The sequence below is a fragment of the Limanda limanda genome, chromosome 1 (assembly GCF_963576545.1).
Source record: "Limanda limanda chromosome 1, fLimLim1.1, whole genome shotgun sequence".
NCBI classification, from domain to species: Eukaryota; Metazoa; Chordata; class Actinopteri; order Pleuronectiformes; family Pleuronectidae; genus Limanda; species Limanda limanda.
Window position 1 is genome coordinate 6,451,618 of NC_083636.1, and position 24,683 is coordinate 6,476,300.

The window sequence follows — 24,683 nt, forward strand, 5'->3', positions numbered from 1 at the left end:
GCTTTGCTCATTATTTGGAGATGATGACGGTAAACAAAATACTGTGGCGCCATTTCAAGGTGTTTGAACCTTAATTACATTTTTAATAAACTCCCTGGCATCCACAAGTGTGTGTGTGTGTGTGTGTGTGTGCAAATTACCCACGAGAAAAGCATTTTGTGTGTGTCTTTGTGCTTCTTGTGTTTTTTCTAAAGGGTAATTTGTGGACAAAGGCACAGGAACACACACACACACAAAGTTAATGTACTGTACACATATGAACACACACACACACACACACACACGCACACGGATGGCCAGATGCTACATGGGCCATATCTGGTGAACTCCAAGACACGTTGATATTAAAGCTTCTAATGGCCGTCATTAATCACATGATACTAAATCACTTTAGAGATAGAGAGGGAGAGAGGGAGGGAGGGGAGAGAGAGAGAAGGGGGAGAGGGGGAATAAAATGGAAAATGTGATCGAGGACAAAGGTAAGAGAGAGTGAGAATGGATCTGAGGAAGAGGCAATCGGAAAGGAGGAGAGAAAAGGAGAGCGATTTGAGGGATCAATAATTTACTATGATGACATGATTTTTCAGCACACACACACACACACACACACACACACACACACACACACACACACACACACACACACACACACACACACACACACACACACACACACACACACACACACACACACACACACACACACACACACACACACACACACACACACACACACACACACACACACACGCACACACAGAGCCTGTGATACTTGCAGCAGCTCTAATGGTGTGTTATATTAAAGTGTGATAAACCCTTTCTAGTTTCTTAAAATTCTGGGTGACCTTGCTTTAACATAATTAATCAAGATTTGATAAAAGGCAGAAAAATATCAGATGATCTGCAGAAGATAGTGTAGCTGCAGTTCTACCTGATGTTTTAGGAGCGGTTGTGCCTCAGGAGGTGGATATATATATGTATATAAATAGTCCATTTACCAATTCTGGGGAAACTGTCTGTGGGTGTCTAAAAAGTATTTGTTTTTTAAATGTTGACATATTGGAGGGGCATGACACTTCTTGGCATCTTTCAAAAACCGTTATATTCTAACACAAACTGTTTTTGTCTGTCCTTGAGCAGTGGGACTTGGAAAGGATGAAGTTATGCTACAACAAACACAAGCTGGTGCATCTCTGTGTTGTTTAGCCCACACATCTGCAGCTTCTTGTTTCTGGCTGTTCTGTTAATCCTCTGCTTGTTTCTATTTAAAAATTCCTGATGGTTTGCTGTGTTGCTTCCGATGCCGCTACTGTTGACTTTTTCCTCCGATTACCATGGTTACTTGTGAATCTGACCTTTTTAATTAACACTTCCCCTCAGGTGAAGTTGCTCTTTGGAGCTAACTTTGTCTGCAGCATTGTTTGGAGGTTATCTATCTAGCTGCATTACATAATCATGGCATAAACAACTCAGGAACAAAATATTCTTTAAGACCTCATTACCAATTTTAAGACGGGTGTTATCTCGAGCCATGAGATGTGATACGTCCCACCCCTCCGGAGAACAAGAGAGAGAAACCAAGGGGTGAGATGTTCTCTGTTTCCTGCCTCTAGCTTGTGGTTTGCTGTTCGTGTGGCGAGACCAAAGGCGGCACCCATATCATTAGCTGTGCAGACGTATGAACACGTCCCGTCTATAAACAGTCAACAACACCGAGGCAAAACACTTCAGCCTTGAACGTGACCCAAAAACCAAAAAGCACACATCAGTAAGGCTGCCATCAGAATGACTGGCCTCCCTGTGTGTGTGTGTGTGTGTGTGTGTGAGCGAGCACATCACATAACCACTGTGTGAAGGGTAAATAACCGGGTTTGATGCTGCCAGGGGAAATTCCCCAGTCAGATTATATACAGATCAATTTTCATGTGGGTTTAGGGGCAGACAGATGTTGCTATGCATTTATCACTACTTGCGCCTAAGTACACACACACACAAACGCACACAGATACACACACGAGCAGATGCCATGACTTCATCCGCAACACCCCGGACATCAACACTGAGACACACACAACTAATTAAATGGATTACTTTCACCGTGACAGTTAATGCACTTTTTCTTGTTGTGACATTGGATACTGTTATCATTTGAGCCACTGCTCTGGAGAAAAACTCACATATTTCCATGCTTGGCCCGGCTCACAGTCACAAATGTCTGTATGTGCACAGAAGACACGGTAAAGCATCTGTTCACTGCAAGACCTCAAGTCCTCTTTCAAGCTGCCAGTCGCCTGCTTTACATTTTTCATTAGCACTGTTTGCATTGAGCAGATGTTGTTTAAAATGAGTGTAACATAGAGGCCAGGTGGGAAAAGTTTCTTTTTTTTTTTCCAGTGCAAAACAAAATAAAGTTAAGGTGCAAATGATGATCGCTGAGAAGAACATGATGTAATTCTTAAAGATCTGCATTTCTATTCATGAAGAAAGACACGGGCGCCACCGCCGGTCGGACCGGAGCGAGACGATTGTCGGTCCCCCGGTGGAGAACATGGGTAGAGCAGTGACACCTCCGCTACAAGGAAGAGGAACACAGGTGTACACAGGCTGTTCAGTTGAGCTTCAGTGCATCAAACCGGAGCAAAACAGAAAGCAATAAGCTGAAACAAGGGCACTGAATCTGACACTAGAGAGGTGGTGGCAGCCATTGGAGGGAGGGAAGGTTGATAAGGTTGCTGGATACCTGGACGGATGGATGGATGGATGGATGGATGGATGGATGGATGGATGGATGGATTAACTACTCGACAAGAGCTCATTGTGGCAAAGTGAGGCTTGTTGCAGGTTTTTCTCATCTACAAACCAAGATAGGGCCGTCAACATTATTTTTTTTAAATAGAACATTAAGAAAATTGGTTCTTTGAAAGAGTTGAAAGGAAACTTCAAAAGGATAATTACTCCCCATTGGAATTTTCAACCATACAGATTTAATAGTTCATGGCCAGGGGCCGTGTTTATTGGACTGCACAATGAGGATGCAAAACAATACGGGGAATTCTGTTTTTAGAGAATTAGCGGTCACGTATCTGGAAAATAGATTTTAATTCTTGGGATACATCCATGGTTCCAACAACAAGCTGGCTGAGAAGGAGTGAACAGATGTGTACTCGCTCTAGGTCATGAAATGCATCTTCTTACGTCCTACTAAGCTTTGCCAAAAGGTAGAGTTGATCTAACCTCAACCACATTAGCACTAAAAGAAAAAACCCGTGGCTCAGTCAGTGCACAGCGGTTCACTGGCTAAGCCTCGCCTCGGTTGATGTCAACTACTTTTAGAGGGAAATGCAAGCACACTGAACCACTGCCGTGTTCGAGGAAGGTCTGAAGAGCCATTAAACCAAAGATCAAATCAATAATGACATCCTGCATCACATTACTCTGCTGCCTTCAGCCTATGACACCAGTATGTAATCGAATAAATTATGTTCCATTTACCCATGAGGCCATTAATCCCAATCTAATGGCTAAGCTTTGTGTCTGAATTGACTTTCATAGCCTGTAATACCTTCAAAAATCTAAGAACAGGAGGGTAAGTGAGGTTCTACCAAAAGCCTGATTCTCTCCCCTTACCCTTGACATTGCTCTATCCTGTAGTTTGAATTTTATAATAGGCAGCCGTCCGGTTTTCCTATATCTAAAAGATTTCTGAAGATATGAAAAAGTGTTGTCATGTAGAAACCTCAAATGAATAATTCAGTTTTTTCCACTACAATGGACAGCAGACATAGTCTCCCAGGAAATGTGTCTTGAGCCTCGGAAAGAAAAAAACACGAGATTGAATTCTGTTATAATGACAATAGAGGCCAGATCTAATAAGCTGTGCTAATACCTCTTTTAAAAGGCTATTTGATGCTCGCCGTGTTTGACGTTAGCCCGTCATTAACCTGGAGGTCACGGTATCACGACGGCGAGGACAAAGCAGGAATTTTTAGCACATAGGCGGGTTCGGTTTTAACATGGACAACGTGACGATAGAGAAATCACAAGATCTTCACAGCATTTATTTCAAAACTGTAGTTAAATAATGTAGGATGAGCTGTACATGTTGATGCAATACCTACGATATTAATAATATAGAGCCCTTTAAGGTGTAGAATACCTGTATGATATTTGGTATTTAAGTAAAAATATTTAACGTAATAGCAGCAAAATGTATATAACAAAAAATTCTGTTTGTCCCACATATTATAAATACACAATATATATATTAATGCCAATAGATGATTAATACTGAATAATCTGTGTGTGAGTAGCATGTTAATTGTAGTTATAGTGACATATATATAGTTATGAGTTAGTTACAGTTACTATTGTAGCTGCAGCAGACACAACTTCTTTATACAACTACTTTACACATGGAAATACTTAAGTTAAGTACAGTAATCAGTACTTGAGTAAATATACTCACTTTCTGAACAATGCACATACTCTCCAACCAACTTCTAGGAGTGAGCAATGACTTGAAAAGGTTCATTTTCAAAAAAAAGTATCATATCTCAAAGACAAATATTCACATTGCCTCCATTCCGCCTCCGATGAAAGACTATTACGTTTCAGAGTCTGACTCGGAGAGAGCTGCGATAACACACATGCTGGAGAGTGTGCACCCAGCGGAGTCGGGCTGTGGATGGATGAGTTCATTAATGTGGGGCTACATGTGCCAAAAACAATCTTTCTGTCCGTGTAAAAATGTGTGTATGCTTTGCGTTCATGCATCTTACATAGTGTGTGTCCACTCTCAGTTGTGTGTGCACTGTAAGGGTGAGTGAGTGTCTCTGTGGGAGTGTTATGTATCTAATTGCTGTATGCTTTAATAATTTAGATTCCCTACTCTCTGATGCCCATCATTAAGAAATGAGGGAATTACACACAGCTGCATGAGTGCACGTCAATGTGAGTGTGTTTGCGCACATATGCTTGTGTCTGTGCAGCTTTGTGTGTGTGTGTGTTTAGGTGTGTGTGTGTTTACATTGTTGAGTGTATAATCGAGGAGGTTTGCATTTGTGCACATACAGTATATGTGTCTACATCTGAGTGTATCCCTGCCTGCTCATGAGTGTGTGTGTGTGTGTGTGTGTGTGTGTGTGTGTGTGTGTGTGTGTGTGTGTCTGTGTGTGTCTGTGTGTGTCTGTGTGTGTCTGTGTGTGTCTGTGTGTGTCTGTGTGTGTCTGTGTGTGTCTGTGTGTGTCTGTGTGTGTCTGTGTCTTCTCTGAACCTCTTCCGACCATTACGGTAAATGTACATTATTCATTGTGACCTGCCAAGATCATTATCAGCAGAGAGCAGAGACGGACAGAAGGAAATGAAAGGCTGGTCGGGGGGGCAATGGAAGCAGCTATTGTCCTGTTGGATAAATAACATTTTACCTTTTGTCACTGACTCCGGCTTGATTCCACAATATTTTATCTGATTTATCTGAACCCTGATGCGTTTGTTTTTTTATATTTCCCTTGTATCCACCTCTCAAGAGGCTTCATAGTGGGATTAAACATGTTCCTGTTTGTTTTCATTGTGATTGTGAAATACCATAAGCAGAGACTCTGAAGTTTTACTTTATTCCACTAATATGTATACTCTTATCTAGAAAAGGCTTTAAAATAAATATTTGCCTGAGCCTGATTAACTTAACTTAATAGATTAACCTCTAATCTATTGTCCTCTTATTTTAGCCGTTGCCTGGATATTAGCCTCTTATTTATTTGTGCAGTAACGAGCCATGAATGCTGAGTAATTCTAGAATATTTTGCAAGTGGCTTCATAGAAGGAAATCTGTAATTTCATAGAAGGAAATCTGTAATTTGGTCATATTTATCAGGGGAAATGAAGGAAGGCTGATTGATACAGTTAAATCATTTCCAAATAACTCCATGTGCTACACACAGAATCACAACAGCTGAATATGCAATGTTGTAAACTGTGTCCAAAGGCAAACACACATTCATACACATCCAATTATCCCATAATAAGCACATATGACATAATTTCCAGTAATTAGGGGAAGACAAATAAAATCAGTTAATATGCAATTTGCTTTTGCTATTTCAATACTATTTCCAAGTAATAGTTTGAAAAAATATGTTTGATAAGTGACATATAATCACACACACACACACGTCTTGAATTATTCTGTAGTCATGCTCAGAGCAGCGGTGCAATCTTATTATTAATTCTGCCTTCATTTCCCAGAAGCATTTTCACAATGTCAACCATCTCTTTTCATTGAAAGTCAGCACTGTAACAAAACACCACCGGGAAACCGCCCGTAGCCAAAAGTGAATTAGGTTAATTATCTCTTAATAAGCTTTACAGAGATAATACAACAGCAGCCATAGAGAGACATACATGACGAACCCGAGGCCAACAAATCAAATTTTTACTCCGAGCCTAATCACAAAACGCTGAATGTCAACACTGCAATTTACTAAATGCCAAATTACCACAGTGGATGTAAGCGGACCTCTGCTGCCATTACAACGTCGGTTATCGCAGAAACAACTGGAGCATGAAAATGCTGAGTAAGGACGTTCAATCCTGTGTCTCCATCAGTGTGGGCGTTCTACAGTTTTTTTGTCTGACGCCATTTTGTGCCATGGGGAAACCACGTCGTACAAAACAATGTTCAACAACAACAAACCTCAATGTATATAAAGAGGAAAAATAGCCCCAAAAAACTGTTGAACTTTATTATTTTCATTTCAATTCCATTTCATATCTCTTATCGTTTGAATTTACATTTTATAGTTGTCTACATCATGTGCTCAGTCTTATGCTGAGCTGATATGGGACACTGTTAAAGTGCCATATATTGTTTTAAAATTTTAACTTCAATAGAGAGAAAGAACAACACGCTGTTACGGTTGAATTTACATAAACCACAAAGTGTAAAAGTATGATCTGAAACAAATTGCAGTTTATTTCTCTTCTCGGATATTAGAAAAAGTTAAATAGAAGAGAATAAAAGATAAATCAGAGATTCCAAAGCAAATTGACAAACACAATATGAAAGAAAGGACAATGAGAGTGGGAGAAGATGGAGAGAAATCGGATGGATGGAGGGTGGAAGAGAAAAGAGAGTCAGTCGAGTGTAGTATTGCTGTGATGATTTCATCTCACTCTCCGATTAGCAGACAATAACTTTTTCCATCCAGACATGCAGAGAGAGAAATCTGAAATCATTTATTTTCTCCTCTCGACTCTTCTGATACGGTTAATCTCACATCCTCCCCCAGCTGCTGACTAACACACACACACACACACACACACACACACACACACACACACACACACACACACACACACACACACACACACACACACACACACACACACACACACACACACACACACACACACACACACACACACACACACACACACACACACACACAGCTGTTTGCTGAGAGAAGTCTCTGAACATATACAAGATTTATTACTCTCATTCTCTGTTAAAAAAAACTACTGAAGCAAACTGCTAAACGAGTCTGTTTTTCACCACAAACATATTTCATCACTAAACAGATTCTTCTCAACACTAAAAGGAGATGGAGGTTAAGTAAAAATAAAAAAAACACATCTGTCTCTAATAATGATTCACATCACAGCAGCGGGTTCCGTTGTGGATGGATGCAAACTAAAATAACTCCGGCTCGATATATAACGAGCTACGTCACCTACAGAGCATCCGAAGAGCAAACAGCTGCTTCGCCATGGCAACAATATTCTAAATGTGATAAGATGATAGCAGAGAAGTTTCAGAGGTCTTAATTTAGCATCTGAAAATGCATTTGCATCAGAATAAACAGTACATACAGACATGTTGCCGTTTTTGGCAAATAAGTAAATACTGGGAGCATCTGCAGCATTGCACAGATTCATATATGGATGTTCCATCACAAACGTTCACTATTTCTTAATGGTGAATCTTGCTTATATGTTCCATAGTGCAGATATTCAATCTGACACTCAATCGAAGACTAGTTTGACACCTTCGAGACAATCAAAGGTGTGGCAACACACAGGAAAGCAGAAATATTGTGTGATCACGATATGTCTGAATAACTGGGAAAAAATGTATTTCCAGACTGGGATTATTCCCGTGAAGTCTGAACGACAACTTAGAAAGGTCGGAACATTTAGTTACAAAAGTTGCAGAGCGGCTAAAGTCATAGTTTATAAATCAATTAACATAATTAACTTTCATTTTAATGTCTCAAATGTTTCACTTTTTGTCACCAGACTGTCTAATCCACACAGACAGTGTTAATGATTAGTGTGCATATGATTGAAATAAGGTATTAACCTGTCACATCTGATTCTTTTACTTATCTGTCTTATTAATGACATGTATCTGTAGCTCAACTGTCTCTAAAATACACAGATCGTCAAAAGAAGCCATGTCGAGTTGAACGATTTTCACATTCAAATCAAAGGCGAAAACAGTGAGTAAATGTTTTGCAGTTCATGGAGGATTTGTTGAAAAGAAAGAAACGCACGAGACACACAAACACAAACAGAGAGACAGACACACACTCGTCATTAGATGCACAACTAAAAATCTGCCAAAAACATCCAGTTTCAAACTGTAAAATACATAATTAGACTTGTGGTTGTCTGTTTGTGTTTGCACGCTGACCGCTTGATGGGAAGCCTGCACAAATAACTAGCAAGCTTGAGTTGCTGCACACACACACACATACACTCTCACACACACACAGACAGACACATACACCGATACAGCCCACATTCTTGTCCAGCCAAAACTAACATCTCTGTATTATTCCACAATAAGAGCAGCTCATTCGACACAGGAGCTATGTTTGTTTGAGACTCCTTTCATCCGCCTACCCCGACAAGTGTGTGTGTGTGTGTGTGTGTGTCTGAATATCCAGAAGGCAGTGTTTGTTTACCCTGAACACAAGTGGAGTTCCTGTTTCCCATATCCCTTTCACTACAGCTTCTTTTTTCCATATCCGGCGACTTAGTTTTACCTTTTTTTTTTTAAATCAACCACTTCTAGAAGTTATATTTCTGTAGATTCAGCTCCAGTGGGCTCCAAAGAATTTAATATTAACGCCTTTTTCAAGCTGTAACATTGATCGCACTGTTGCCTTCTATACATTCTTACATTTCCTGTCCCTGCCGTCTCCCTGTCTTTTCCCAAGCTGTTGTGTTCTGTGAGTATATGTGTCCTCTGGGACCGTCCCATTTAGCCACACTCCAGGCTCACAGCTGCCGGGTCCCCAGAGAGTGGACCAACAGGCTGGTGTAATTGAGACATCTCCAGTGCTGCCGCTACAGTGTGTCTCACACTTGGGTTCCTGCAAAACACAGCAGTCCTCCATTCATCAGAGACACATCACTGTGCCACTGCTGCTCCTTAAACTTTAACACTTCTCTCCAGGCCGACAACTTTCACTATTAAGCTTTTAAATGCTGCTCTTGCCAAACCTACACCAAACACTACAGGCTGTGCATCCTGTAATTTTAGTTTAATGTGTGATAATTACTTATATTCATAGTTATGCTCTAAATAGTTTATTTTAGCACAACTACTGTAATTCACAAATTTTATAGCTACTAGTCCTCAATTTGCTTCTACAACCACCTACTACACCTACTTTTACTATAGCCGATGACAGACACTGCCCTCCAAAGGAGAAATGCTGTTTAAAGAAGAACCCCAAAGAATGAGAAACCACATTATGGAAGTATCCAAACCAAATGACACAGAGCCCAAGGTCCAATGCCCTGATGATAGGATGGTTAGAACAGCAGCTCAATGACCTTACTCACAAGTAGAAGGGCGCCTCCAGAGTTCATATGTCCACCAGGGCTAACGCCCCAGTTTGGTCATGCTAAAGACGGTGAAATAAAAATCCTGGATCCACCCATTTATCCAAATTCGGCATAATCCAGAGTTTATTATCATTGACATTGTGTGCAGTTACAGCAACACTAAACAAACACCATATTTTCCAACTTTGCCTCAACAAACAACTCTTCATTGACAATATCAACAATTTCATTGGAAAATGCCGCTGAAGATTTCTCTCTTTGTGTCGGTGCAGTATAAAAAAACACTCCTGCAGCGTCTTAAAGTGCGACGCTGTCCGCCTGTATATTATCATCACTTTAATAAGTCACTGAGTAAGTGGAAAACAATCTTCTCTGGAAGTGCAGATTAGTTTGAAATGGCCCAAATCGACTAAATGGAGAAGTCACTTTTATCCTTAGGCATGAAATGATATTAGAGGATGGTCCATTACACACATACCCACACACCCACCAACATTTAGAGAATATAGACAGAGATATATAGATAAAAAATATATAGTGAGCCTGCATACTCTTCAGAGATGCATGATGACACATATGCACGTTGGATTCCACATTCACACTTCACACATACGTGCACTCTTTCTACATATATGTGTTAATTTTCTCTCCTCCCTCCTTCATTTGTTTTCTCTGACTTTCATCCACAGACGCGTTGTCTCATAGTGTCTCTTTGCGTTACTCTCTTCCTCGTCGCACGCACAACTCTGCACACATCTCAGTTTGTTCGAGCCTCTTTATCTGAGCAGATGAGAGTTGAGGGGACGCCGGCTAATTCTCTCACTTCTCCGTGTCAGAGCTTTACAGCAGAAATGGAGGGAAGAATATAGATGAAACATTTTGGAAAACCTTCATAAAAATGCACAGTTAAACCTTTACGTCACGTATGGAACGGATTTCATACCATTTTGATATGCTTGTAAAACGGAACCCTGTCTGCAGGAGTCATACGTGCAATATTTTATGGTAAAAGTTGCCGATGGCTGCGCTGGAATTTAAAATTCTATAACGATGAGGCTGAGAATCTATTTTTGATGAGTTGCCCTGGTCCTGAAATGTCATCGAGAATATTAAGACCGTTTCAAGAGACAAGGTTATTAAGTCGTAGCTTCACTTTAACAGGCATGAACCAGTTCTCACCTCTTTTCAAGGATAATAATTGACTTTAAAGCTTAATGGTTAACTTCTCACAATCTGCTTGGGGGGGGGGCAGCTTTCAAAAATGAACGGTATATTAAAAAACTGATTATCTATGTGTTTAAACAACCTTATCACTCAGTGTACGGGTATTACACCAACTTGAAACACTGAGACGTATGTTTCTTCCTGTACACTTCTTGTGGAAGTGTTTGTTTCCACCTGTGAGGCAACAGTGTGCGACTGTTTCTTAAAGAGCAGGAAGCTGAGGAAAGTGTTTGTAACACCGAGCAGTTTCTCTGTCTGAGCTTTGACAAGACATTTTTGCAGGGTTTCGGTTTTAGGTGTGGGACACGTTGGACTGAGTGGATGTGACAGAGCTGCCTGCACGGGTTTTCAGGAGCGGATGGTTTTACCTCTCGGAACATTTGACAATTGGACTGAGTCACACACACAGACAGAGAGAGAGAGATGGAGAGATAAATGGCCGATATCTGACCAATCCTGAGTCGCTTGACGTCAATGGAGCAACCTCACGGCCTCTCCTTTCTCTCTCTCACGCACACACACAAAATAGTAAAAAAGGGCAGAGACAGCCTAGAAATTTCTATTTCACTGGATACTAATCAAGAGGGAACAGGCATTTACCTTCCTGGCACAGACACAAAACACACAGCGACAGCCACTGAAGCACACAGACTGGCACACACACGCACAGACAAAACCGCAGCTTTGAATTTTGGCAAAAACAAAGATGAACACCCAGAAAGACAGTGACAAATTAATATGAAGCGCACAACAAGGTGCCCACAAGCAGCAACACCTAGATATACAAACCACAAACACACACACACACAATTCACTGACATTTGTGTTTTGCTGCATGTCAACTGTGGGAGAGCAGAGCGAATACAAGAGACAAGATAATAATACAGTCGCTTTAACCCACTACCTATGGAGAGAGAGAGAGAGAGAGAGAGAGAGAGAGAGAGAGAGAGAGAGAGAGAGAGAGAGAGAGAGAGAGAGAGAGAGAGAGAGAGAGAGAGAGAGAGAGAGAGAGAGAGAGAGAGAGAGAGAGAGAGAGAGAGAGAGAGAGAGAGAGAGAGAGAACACAATGAACCCCGACTCACCTCATTTTACAAGATGATCCCTATTTTTTGTATTGTGAGACAGAGCTGGATCAAAACTTACTTTTGAATCAAATATATGAGTTTGAACCACAGAGCCATTTTAAACCTGTAAATGAAACAGTCAGTGATCTAAGACAATCTGGAGAGAAGGGGAGAGTAGAGGAAGAGGAGGAGGAGAGGTGGAAGATGAAGGGGAGAGGAGAAGAAGAGGAGAGGAACATGAAGATGGAAATGAGAGGCGAGGAAGGGGTAGAGGACAGGAGAGAAAGAGGAAGACAAGAGGCAAGGAAGAGGAAAGGGAGTGGAAGAGGAGAGAAAGATGGTATGGTTGGATAGAGGGAGAGACAGATGAGAGGAGAGGAAAGGAGATAAATGGCAAGAGGTGAGGAAGAGAAAGAGGAAAGGAAGAGAATAGAGAGAGAGGAGAGGCAAGGAAAGGGGTGATTGGATAGAGAGAGAGACAGATGAGAGGAGAGAAAGAGGAGCAAAAGAGGAGAGGCGAAGAAGAGGAGAGGAGAGAAGAGAAAAAGAGGAGAGGAAGATGGAGAGGAGGAGGAGAGGATGTGATTGGATAGAGGATCAGGAATCAAGAGTCAATATTCTCAGTTCCATGAGAAAAGAAATTCAACAGGTGATGACGGACGGAGAAACTGAATAATGTTGTACTTTCTTCAGATTGACATAACAAGAGGAGGCGCAGGGTTATTAAAAGGGAGCAAAGAACAAGGAGGCGAGAGGAGCCTCTGTATCTCACACTGCCAATTACCAGACGTGTTTCCACGGTTTTGTTTCATGCAGAGCATCTGAGTGGAACGGAGCTGGAGCAGTGAGAGTTTAATTGGAGCGAGGATCAGCGTTTTAGGAGATTCAACGTGACGCTCCGGCCGAGTTCAGCCTCCAGTTTGCTGCAATTGGCTTTTTGTCTGCATATTATTTATCCATGTGCCCATTAAGCTGTTGACCAGCAATGTTCCACTGTGCTTCAAAATCCAATTGGCTGCAAAACCCTAATACTTATTATTCTATTTTAATATGAGAACACATTATATATTCTCATCAAATATTGAGTTTCCTTCTGTTTTACCATTTATAAGAGGAAACCCACATGGCATTTCACTGTGTTCTGTCTTTTTCCTCTTTTAGAATTCACAGAAGCTATTTTACTTTCTCTCATCGCTGCATCCGCGTGTTTTGGTTCTAAAGTGAACAAAGATCCTGACTCCTGGTTTCTTCTCTGCATTGTTTTCAGTGATAGGCTCCTGGTCCACGTCTGCATCCACCTGGTTCTTAACTAATTTAGTTTCTCTCAATTATTTCTTCTGAAAGTTTTACTAGTTCTGGACGAGTTGATCCACAAGCCCTTGTCTTTAAATTGAACTTCATGTTGTTGTTTTCCGTGTTGCTCTTCTTCTCCTCATCTTTTAACAACCTAGCTTAACTAAAATGACCAAAACGCATCCTGCTAAAAAACTTGATTGTGCTATCCTCAGATCATTTTTAAAACGTACAGGCATTGAGAAGAAAAGGAGAGAGGCGTCCTTGGCCTCGCTCTTGCACACAGACACACATGGAGACCACCCCCACCACCCCTTGGTCAAATCGCCTATGAACCCCTGGTGAGGACAGCGGGAGCGGAAACATCCCCATATTAGAATTTCAGCAGAAGCTTTTTATACACCAAACAAGTGAGAGAAAGATGACAAGGGAAGGAGAAAGTAATGGGTGATGTAGGAGAGACTAGGAGGCAGAATAAGAGGATTAGCGAGAGAAACAGAATGAGATAGAAACCACAGGATCGGGCCCGGATTCAAAAAATATGAGGAAGCAAAAAAATATATATAAAAGTAGTAATTGTAGTCGGAATGAGTTTGAGGTGTAATGAAATGAAAAATACTGAAAAAGCACAAAAGACACAACGTTAAAAAACTGGACCTGAGTTTTTGAGAAAAAGAAAAACCTTTGTTGAGCTGAAAAGCGGGAGAAATTGTGTTTTTCATGCTTTTTCCGCCCGAGCTGCACGAGTGTATAACCTGACACACAGATGCATTTAAACCTCGGTAAGGACAAAACACCTTGTTACGTTATCAGGAGCAAAGAACAGCAGCGTTTTCCTGAGGCCTTAGTGATTTTTCCCCACATTGCGTCTCCTTGAAACAGTAACACTGAGAGGGACGTGCAGGGAAAACAATCCATCTCGCCAGATTACTGCTGATACCCAGCTGATACACAGAGGCCAAAGCACACAGTGAATCCCTCTCTCCCCCTTTTTTTTTTTTTTAATATGTCTGCGTTTCCCTCGTGGCTTCCCATTGACTTCTTAAACTGGGCCCATTTTCCTATTTGTTATGGTTGTCTGCTGCAATAAAGTGATGGGAGATGCTGTTGTCCTGCAAATAGAGCAAAAAATCGAGAGAGGGGGAGAAATTGGCGATGTGGAGCGGAACAAAAAAGAGGTAAAACTGAAACTGGAGGGTGAAAAAAGGGAGAAAGGGGAGAAATATGCTGATGCTGAGGATGAATATTGAGAATTTACAGCGACAAACCACAACCTAATGTTTAAATACAAAGGATACTGTGGAAATCCTGGGTAAAATTAATTAGAAACTTCCTTTAGATCAATATATGATTTTAAATTGTTCCTGTCAAAGCCGTTTCTGAACAAAACAGTGGAAAACTTTGATGAATATTTGTTTCAACTCAGCATTAACATTCTCATCAAGTCTTTTTTCTGACCTTATATTTTATTAATTCCTGCGGATAAGTCCTGTTATTGTTTCAGTCGAGTCAGAGGTCAGCTGGAGAACAGCTCACTCATGCTCTAGCTCAGGAACACTTGGTGGCACTGCTGACTTAGAACAAGCATAAATCTAAAACTCATATATCTGATACAGTTTTCCTTCTGGAGATCAATATTTACGCAGTTTCTCTTCCCACGTTAAAACAGGACGAGTAAAAACTAAATCAATTTCCTTTAGCTCTTGAAACATTATAAAAAAAAATCCTTTCCACCAGGGTGTCATCAAGATTTACTTCCCTGACACTGTGGCTTGTATTTGTCGCTCTTCCAGGTGCTACCTTCCAAACATGCATATGAATTTTTAAAATTCTCGTTCCAGCACACTTCTCACGCTGACAGAAACAAGACCCCCGAGACCGGCCGGGGTTGACAAACTGTTGAATTCAATTCCACAGCCGTGTAAATCCTCCACGCGAGTATTTTTCTATTTATTATGATTGACTGGGACAAGCAGAGGGGGGTAGTAATTAAAATGGAGGCTGAGTGGCTCCAGCAGTGGCCTTGCATGTGGGGCCAAACACTTCCCAGTTTGAGCAGTAGGTCCCAGAGGAGGAGGCTCTACCAGTTCACCCTCCTCCATAGCGATCTGTCTGCAAGGAGACAAGACAATTCCATTACCCAGCAATGTAGCACGGGTCCCCTGAGTGTGTGTCTGTGTGGTTGTGTGTGTCGGTGTATGTGTGTGTGGATGGTGGGGTCTACACACAAACAAGCTGCCCAGAGAAAGGGAAGAGATACCAATTGGTGTCTGTGTGAGAGAAAAAGTTGCCTGAGGGTAAGAGATGCACATCAATTTAACAAGAGAACTCACTCCTCCTTCAAGTCATCTGTGGAGAGGCTGACGGGCCTGCATGTGTGTGTGTGTGTGTGTGTGTGTGTCTGTCTGTCTGTGTGTGTGTGTGTGTGTGTGTGTGTGATCTTCTGTAGCCTTGGAGATTAATTGATTTAAGCAATTAATCAGAAATGGATTTTGTCAATTATATTTGGTAACTTTTCTTAAATGATGTCCTTGGGTAAAGAAAAGTTTCAGGGCTACAGCAGCTCCCATACAAATTGATTTCAATTCACTAGATCCTGATTATTTTTTGGAGTATTTGCTTAATCCTGCAAAATAACTAAGTCAGATGAAAACAAACCCTCCTTCGTCAGTAGGAGGGTTCGTCTACCAAGGCCCCACAGTCCCCTTTAATCCAATCAAGCTGCATCAAATTACACACACACTCACATATCAGTCTACTAAATATGTCTGATTATTATTCAAAATCCATGAATTATTCCCTGGGAAATTGGGGAAAAGCCAAAAAACACCCTATCTCAGATTGTTATAACAAACAATTCCTTCGTGTGCCCCTTTGTTCAGATCTGTGCCAGAATTTAACGGGTTCGCTCTTGGCTCACGTCCCATCCCTCCATCACGTTTCATTAAAATCTGTTCACTAGTTTTTGTGTAATCCTCCAGACAAAATCACAAACTGGGGCGAAAACTATCACCAAAACTATCCTAATAAGCATTTTATAATAACTTGTTATTATTCAGTGTTGTTGATGCATCTTCAGCAGTGTGAACATCCGTGTTTATTCTGATTTGAGAGCGAAACAGAGAGAAATGTCCTATGTAGATAGAAAGAATAGATTTTGTTTCACATGTGACCACAGTGAGCTTCTCCTTTTCTCGAGACTTTAAACATACCAACCACATGCACACAAACAAACACATGTGTACATACGCTTCAAACCGAGCCAGATGGACTTGGCCTCGTGACCCAACCCACACACCGACAATACTGGTGGTTAGGACTTCAGTCATCGTTTGTCGTTTGCACCGCTGTGATCCGAGAGCGGCTCAGACCGGATTTGTATACAAGAAGGACTCCGTGCCAAAGCTGGAAGCCCCCCCCAACTCCTCATGTGTGATGATTTATGGTATAAATTCATTACAACCCTCGCTCAAAATATACATGTTTTTTTCCTCGGTTACAGCTGTTTAAAATCTTGTCATTACGGTAATGTGAGTGCTTTGTCTGGAGTGGCCTGATTGCCCCGTGAATTGTCTGTCAAGAATTTCGAGAGAACAAAAAACAAAGAGACGAGGAGAGAAAGAGAAAGAGAGCTGGCAGCGGAGTGAGTGGCTGGCACACTGACGGGCTGAGTGACCGGCTAATGGGCTCTAAAGACGGGGGAGTGATCAGCGATGGAGCTTTTAGATATGCACGTCCTGATGTTTGGAGGGGCCATCGCAATTTCACAGCTCTGTACGGCAAATCATCACGTTTAGGAACCGGTGCTAACAGCTGGAGGAGAGCGGCCCACGTGCAGCAGCAACCTGACGAGTTACCGAGAATAGGAATAGCGTGCACGTGTGAAAAGGGTCTGGAACTGAGAAATACATCAGTGTAAGCGTTTTAGTGTTTTCTGTTTTATGCTTAATATTGAGTTTTCAGAATACAAAGGAAATTACAATTTCAATAGGGCCTCTCACCATTCGATGCTCGGGCCCTAATAAACTTTTGACTGCATGTCCATACGTACACACAGGTATACACATGTAAACACTCTTAACAAAAACCTCTTCTGTTCATCATGAGTTTATTTGGCTAATTCAAACCAGGATTTTAAAATTTTGCCTTGTTTTTTTTTACATAAAACTTTCTCCGCATTGTCTACACATCTACTTATCAGAGAAAATATCCCACTGATGTGTCATTAACCATCTTTCTAATCACTATGGAGTATGAAGTGTAACTCCCACTTCATACCATCATTAGTAGAATTGATTTCACACCTGAAGCGACTGCTCCAGCGAACAGTCGGGCCGTCTAAGAGCAGAACATGTGTCTCACAGGCCGACAAGTGACAGGTCATCAGGGTGACTGGTGGATTATATATATACGAGGCTCTGCTGTTGATGTTGTGTTGGCTACGAGTCACAATAACTGGTCAGGTGCAGTTGCGATGCTATAAATTGTTTAGCTGACGGCCAGTGAAGACGACGATAGATGGAATGATGGAGAAAAAAAAAAAGCAATAACACCTCGTGTTGTGACAGCGAAGGAAAGAGGACGCTGTGTTTCACCAAAGGGCTTCAGAGCTTTATCACCTCTTGCTTATTAAACCATAATGAACTTTTAATGTCACACTCTTTTTTTCTCCATCAGTCTGCAACCTGGTGTTTCTCCACCTGCGTACATCACTTCTCTTTGTGCAGACAGTCATCGATTTGTTCAGTGAGTGGACGTGTTTCTGTGTGCGTGTCCCCGAGTGTTTAATTAGACAGACACTTTTTATAAAGTAAACTTTGTGTGACTACAACACCTGGCCATGTGCACACAAGTACTCACACACATGCGAGAACACATCTAAATTTGTATAGTGTTTAATACAGAGTCTGACCGATACTGATTATTGTGGGTGAATGCAGATACTTTTATTAATATTAGGAAGAACTAAATAAAATATCGATAAATCTATTATATCAAATGAACTAAGATGTCGTTAGTTGTCATTTTAAACTCAAACAAATAAACTTAAATGAAGAATCTAAATTCTATTGCTATGCATCGAGTTTATTCTTTTAATTAAAAGTTATATCTCCAAACATAAATGCCAAAACCAATATGTCTGTAAAAGGCAGAAATCTGAGGATTTTTATTAAAAGATCACTCAGGCTCTAATTTAATTTAAGCAACGTGACAGACACGATATAAACATCTTATGGCAGAAATACAGGTAGAGAGGTGAAATATACAAAGACACCTCACAGACGCACACTCAGAGACAACTGTGGGGTTTGTGTGATTGTGAGGCAAGCACACCTACACACAAACTCTTTGCTGCAACAACTTAGATGGAAAGGATATGAACGGGGGTGCGACGTATGAATGCTCTGAGGAATATTGACAGAATCAGGCAGATTTTTCTAATAATACGGAAATATATTTATAAAGAAGAGATGAGGTGAGAAAGTGAGACGGACAAGAAACAATCACAAAGTTTGAGAGAAACTGAGACAAGGTGTAAAGAGTGAGAAATTAATAAACATAGACAGATGGCTGTGTGCTATTCTCCTGATAACAACGCTATCTGTGCAAAACATAACAAGCCCCCGGTGCAGGTCGTAAACACTGCATAAAATCAAACTATCATCGCAATGGTAATCACAACAAGTGTCGCCTGTCATCGTGTCATTATCACTGTATCTGCACAACACTTTGCTCTCCTAGGTGACAGGTAATGTAATGAAACTGTGCAGATAAAAAAAAAAAACCTGAAAAGTGTTTAATGAGAGAATACTAAAAAGAAAAAGATCGTTGCTCTTTAAGAGGGTGAACTTGCGTGATTATGATGTAATGTCAGTTTATCAGTGATATGAAATTGTCTCAAAATGATATATCATGTCATTTACCGACAACATTTGTTATTGTCATATAGTTAATATTAATATTTTTAATAATGCACCAGGTGAGATGTTTCTTTGCACATCTTATGAATTTCTCTCATATCCAAGCAAATTTGGTATCGTACAATTACATATCCTTAACTGAATAGATGTGTATATATGTACAGCAACAATAAAAAACACATCGCCCCCCCGCGCCAAACCTCTTGATCCACACGAGACACTGCAGTGCAACTTCCTGTAGCTGTTTCAAAGTAAAAGCACTCCAGCGTTTCTGTTCATTGAATCACTTGATTTGATTTAACAAGGTTTCTATTGCTGATGCAGGACCAGAAGACGCATGGCTTCATAATGTAGTGTCACAGCATTTAGTTGAGTACATAGGCTTCTTTCATTCAAGGGAAATATAGTAGTCTAGAAACCTCACGTAAGCAGCACCACAACAGACACACAACAGACACACCCGCCTGTTCGACGCAGCAGATCAGTGAGGCAGCCGTCAGGTGCTCCTCACGGCCCCAGTGTGGCACAGGTGTGATTTTAGTTTGAAATGCAGAGTTAAAGTCGACGTGGCCCGAGCGTGCGAGTCCCGAACATGTCGTAAAATCACCAACTGTTATCAGGGTAATTATATTCACTGCCAGGCTTCTCCACTGGGGTATTGTTCCAGCAAACGTGTAATTCACCCCTCATGAGTAGTTACGCCATGTACGCTCTCCCGCACACAAACACACCCACACACAATGTGAGAACACCAAAGTGTCATTATGATGCAGATAATCCCCACAGGTTACAGCAACACACACAAAGATACACACTCGGTTTGTGCACATGCAGTATACACTTCTCTATCTCAATCTTCACAACCACACACACATTGTTGTCTTTTCTGTTTGTGCCTTGCATCGCTCACCCTGCTGACACAATCCTCCAAACATAAAACCCTCATTAATTCAGTATTATTTCAGCATTCAGTAATTCATCATTGCCGATATGATTAACCAAACTGTCACACTCACGTACAGTCTCATTCATCAAACGTTTGCACGGAAATGTTACGTTTACCAAGAGCCGGGGAGGAAATCTTGATAGGTGATGAGGTGAGGCGCTTGGCTTTCTATTGGCTCTGATGAAAAGTTGATAGGATCATATACTGGAGGTGGGGTTTCCTGTTTAAACGATAAGGGCATATGCAGGCCAGATTTTCTAAATTCTTTCCCAACCCGACTTTGTTTTACTCTTGTTTTACGTCAATTGGCATAAATAAGATCATTTGTTTAGGGCTTATAACAGATTTACATTAAAGCAATTTACTGCAATGACATATTAACTCAGCACAGGAAAAGTAACAGAACCAACCTTCCTTTCTTTCTCTCTTTGACTTTGACCAGAGCTGCTATGCCATCATATTTTTCATAGCCCTGGGAGTGATAACTTCTCCCCATATATCAAAACTTGTCACTTTTTGGCATCGTGCAGAAGCGGTCTTCCATGACTGATACCAAAGAAATATTAAAGTTTACCTGCGACAATAAAATAACAGCTTCAGTATGATTCCCGTGGGAATTTAACATTGAAATATTGCCTGTTCCTCATTATACTAACAAAAACAAAACGTTAAATCACTGTTGAGTAGAAAACATATGTCTCAAGTTTGTTATTTAATGTGCAACATCAATCGTGGAGCATTACTGCAGCGGCAGATGTGTTTTAACTGAAGGAAAAGGAGGGGGTCAGATACAACTGTCAATATAAATCTGAGTTTTAAGTACAGGTAAATTAAATAAAACTAAAAATAACACTTTTTTGATAGTTTTTGAGTAAGTGGCCCATAACTTGATATTGTATTACCATTTCAATCATAATATGCAAGCACAATGAGGAGATTTCTATAATGCTTTGCTGTTTATCGAGTATAAAACATTCACTCTGCAGGTCTTTAAACTTGAAAGAAAATAAAAAGAAGACATTTATCGTGGTATTTATCGATATGGACGATTAGGAAAATTTTTATTTTTGAAACATTTGTTAGCCATATTGTTTAGCCCTTGTAAGAATTACGTATTAAATGAATAATATCCAAGAGAAAACCTTCAATAAAGATAAGGACTTCCAGCTCTCTTGTTAATTTGGTTTTAACTCGACCGTTTTAGAAAGTTGACACATGGATGAACGGAGATTGAGCTAAATATCACATTTACCAAAGGTGTTTTCAGTCCAATTACCCTCAGGCGCTCTCGTCATTTACATCTCCGTCCCATCTTAACACCATTATTATGCACAGGCCCAGTGAATAAAACCTTCACCATCAGAATAATGGATCTCGAAGGAGGCCATTGCCAACTCACAGGCCACCGGGACATGCGGTTAATTTGACACTCATTTAGCTTTTGTATGATTATTAAAATGCACAGCACTAACAGCAAAATGACCGAATGTCATCTTAACAACTAATCATTAGAGCATGTCAGCTGGCAGTGGTTGGTTACCATAAGAATTCAAGTTTTATTATATATGCATTTAAAATTTAAATGAAACACCCCTTCAAATATTATAACTTACCATTAAAATTGTCATTTACCTAAAGGTTTTTTATCATCCAACGCAACAAGAATATGAACTTGTGCAAATTAAGTGCATTAACATTACAAGGTCTGTGACACAAAGTCATAATGTCAGCACTTGAAATGATGGGTAAATGTATTCAGGTCCATCGTGGCAGTAATAGAGAGACTGTAACTGCTCAGATCGAGTTCCTCGACGTGGCTTCTTTAACAACGGTGCTGCAATCAACAACCTGCAGAACGGCTTCTCTGTCATTTAAGAACCTCTGTGATTGTGAGTGGCTGGTTTCACCCATAGTGCGTCATTTGGGAAATCAGGCACAAAAACCCACAACTGTGAAGATTCCACCAACAGGTAGTTTCACATGCAAATTCGCCAAAGTGGTAGATGTCAAAGTATATATATCTAAGCAGTAATTCCACAGTTGCTCGTGTTTTGTATATACATGAATATGGCCAGAAAGGGTAAAACAATTTGTATACAGTTACGGGTTTATGCAAAAGCTAACAAGAAGATATAACTATGTCAACATAAAAACCCACTTGTACAGAAGAATACAGGGCATCCTCGCCATTGTCAGCATTAGTTTAAATTACTGTAGTGTTTTATAGGTTTTGCTGAGTCACTCACAGTTTCAAAATCACCAAATAATGATAGACTTGCTTCTTTATCATGAACAACTTAATTAAAACATTCAACTAAATCAACTACTACTGTCATTTGGCAATTAAATCCTTCTTTAAATAAATACAAATCTAAAATTTAGAGATGTACCTGTTTAGAGATATAACCACACGTCACCATTTGTCTCTTGATAAAGTACCAGCATATAACATGAACTGAGGAAAGAAGGAAGTGACCACAACCGGAGTTGAGTGGTGTGAGGATGAGGAGAAAAGTTCAGCACAAGGTCAACAGGTCAAGAGCAGAACGTGAGAAACAGCAGATAAACACCAGAGTAATAATTGGTTGTCACCCTGCTGAGGAAAGACAGTCGGTGAAGAAGCAAATCACAGCGGCTTCATTTCAGCCTGGATGCTGCGGGTTCAGATGGTTCTGGTCACAGTAATCACATTAGCCGTATGCTGACTTGACATGAGCGGACAGCACAATTGCTGGTTTGCATTGAAATGATGTACGAGATGATTCGTGGGCCAACAGAATTTAATGCACCAGGATCCTGTAATTACCAGTTTGCCAGTAAATTGCATGGTGCAGCATCGTTTTAAGTCGATGCCAGAGCTGCGTCGAAACTGAGCAACCTCTGAACTCACTCGCAGCTGGTGCAACATTCTGTGTATTATATAACAGATGCAGGATTATTGTAAATCATCCATATATCTGTTTTTGCTTTTGTGCATACACAGAAGACTGAAGTGAAATACAAGTGAAGGCCCTGAAAGCATTTTCCTTTCACTTTTTACTGCAGCAATGACCCAGTTGCCCTTTGGGTCGATTAAAGATTCAGCCCGTCTTATTAGAAGTGATATTTGGAACTTACTGCCGATGTGGAGGAGGATGGTGTCGCGCCTCTCGCCGTGCGGGTTCTGGAAGCAGCTGTAGAGTCCGTTGTGGCCCAGGTTCACTTGGGTCAGGATCAGCCTGGGACCTTCTAGATGGTGCTGGGCCTTCACATCTGTCCCGTTCACCTTCCATGACACCGACGCGTCATTGTCCAGGGAGCCGCACTGCATGGTGACATCACTGGCCATTCGCTCATACTGGTTCCTGGCAACTGGAAGCACACAGAGGAAAAGACGAAGGGTTAGAAACATCAACGTTGAATAACAAGTGAAACGTGTCCACGGTGAAATCACTGCGATTTGTGCGACTGGAAAAAAAGGGGGAAAAAAAAGCATGGACTGGAAAATTGAGGAACTTTCCTAACTATTCTGTTCTATCAACAAGAAACAGCCACAAGGTATTTGAGATATAACTGAATATTCCAAATATCATTTTTGGGGTTATATATTGTTGAGCACGGCTCTGTCTATTTCTTACTCACTGATTTAAATTGACAGTTTTTAGATAAATGTTAAATCATTTATATATGAATGAAGAATAGCAAAATAAAGTAATATTCTATTTCATACATTAAACAATGTGTCACTCCCTCTGAAACCTTAAGAGGAGACACTGTACAGGAAGATGCTACATGGGTTTTCTGTGATGCCTCTATCCTTGGTTCAGTAATGTCTTTGGGATCATGACCACAAGGGTTAACAGACAGTAGAGACTTATGGGCGTCTTATCCCGGACACTGGGGTTGGTAGCCCTGCTTTGTGGATAAATCCCTGCAGGACCTGTCATGAACACACTGGGTGAAGACCTCAGATTAACACTTAAACACAAAAGGATCAACAGCACAACAAGCTACAACAATAAATTATTGATCCCCATCTTAGGCGAAGCCCCTTTTCTGATGTGGGATCAAATGCCGTCCTGAATCCTCGTCTTTCTTCTTGTCTGCGTGTCCCCTCCCTCATTTATTTTTCACCACAGTGCCTCTCAACTTGCTGTTTTTCCGCCGGAGCCCTCTTCCTGCTTTCCATTTCTTCAGACGTGCCTCTAAAACGCAGCCGACACAGATGTCAACCTAGTGTTTCATGTATATTTCATGCCCCATAACAGAGCCATCTATATTTAATAGGACAAGATCCCTGTCCCCATTAACATTAACCTGACACTGTTTGTTCTCTCCGTCCTCCTCTGCCTGTCGCTCAATCCCTCTTAACCTCGCCAGCCCTCGCTCGTCCTCCAACGCACA

At 40.9% G+C, this 24,683-nt stretch overlaps 1 protein-coding gene across 1 annotated transcript in view; it reads right to left on the reverse strand.

Moving 5' to 3' along the window:
• cntfr (ciliary neurotrophic factor receptor) overlaps positions 1-24,683 on the reverse strand; it is a 195,071-nt gene that overhangs the window by 57,673 nt on the left and 112,715 nt on the right. Inside the window, exon 4 of the mRNA XM_061073663.1 lies at positions 23,418-23,651. Coding sequence (XP_060929646.1) covers positions 23,418-23,651 — 234 coding nt within the window. The remainder of the gene's footprint in view (positions 1-23,417; positions 23,652-24,683) is intronic.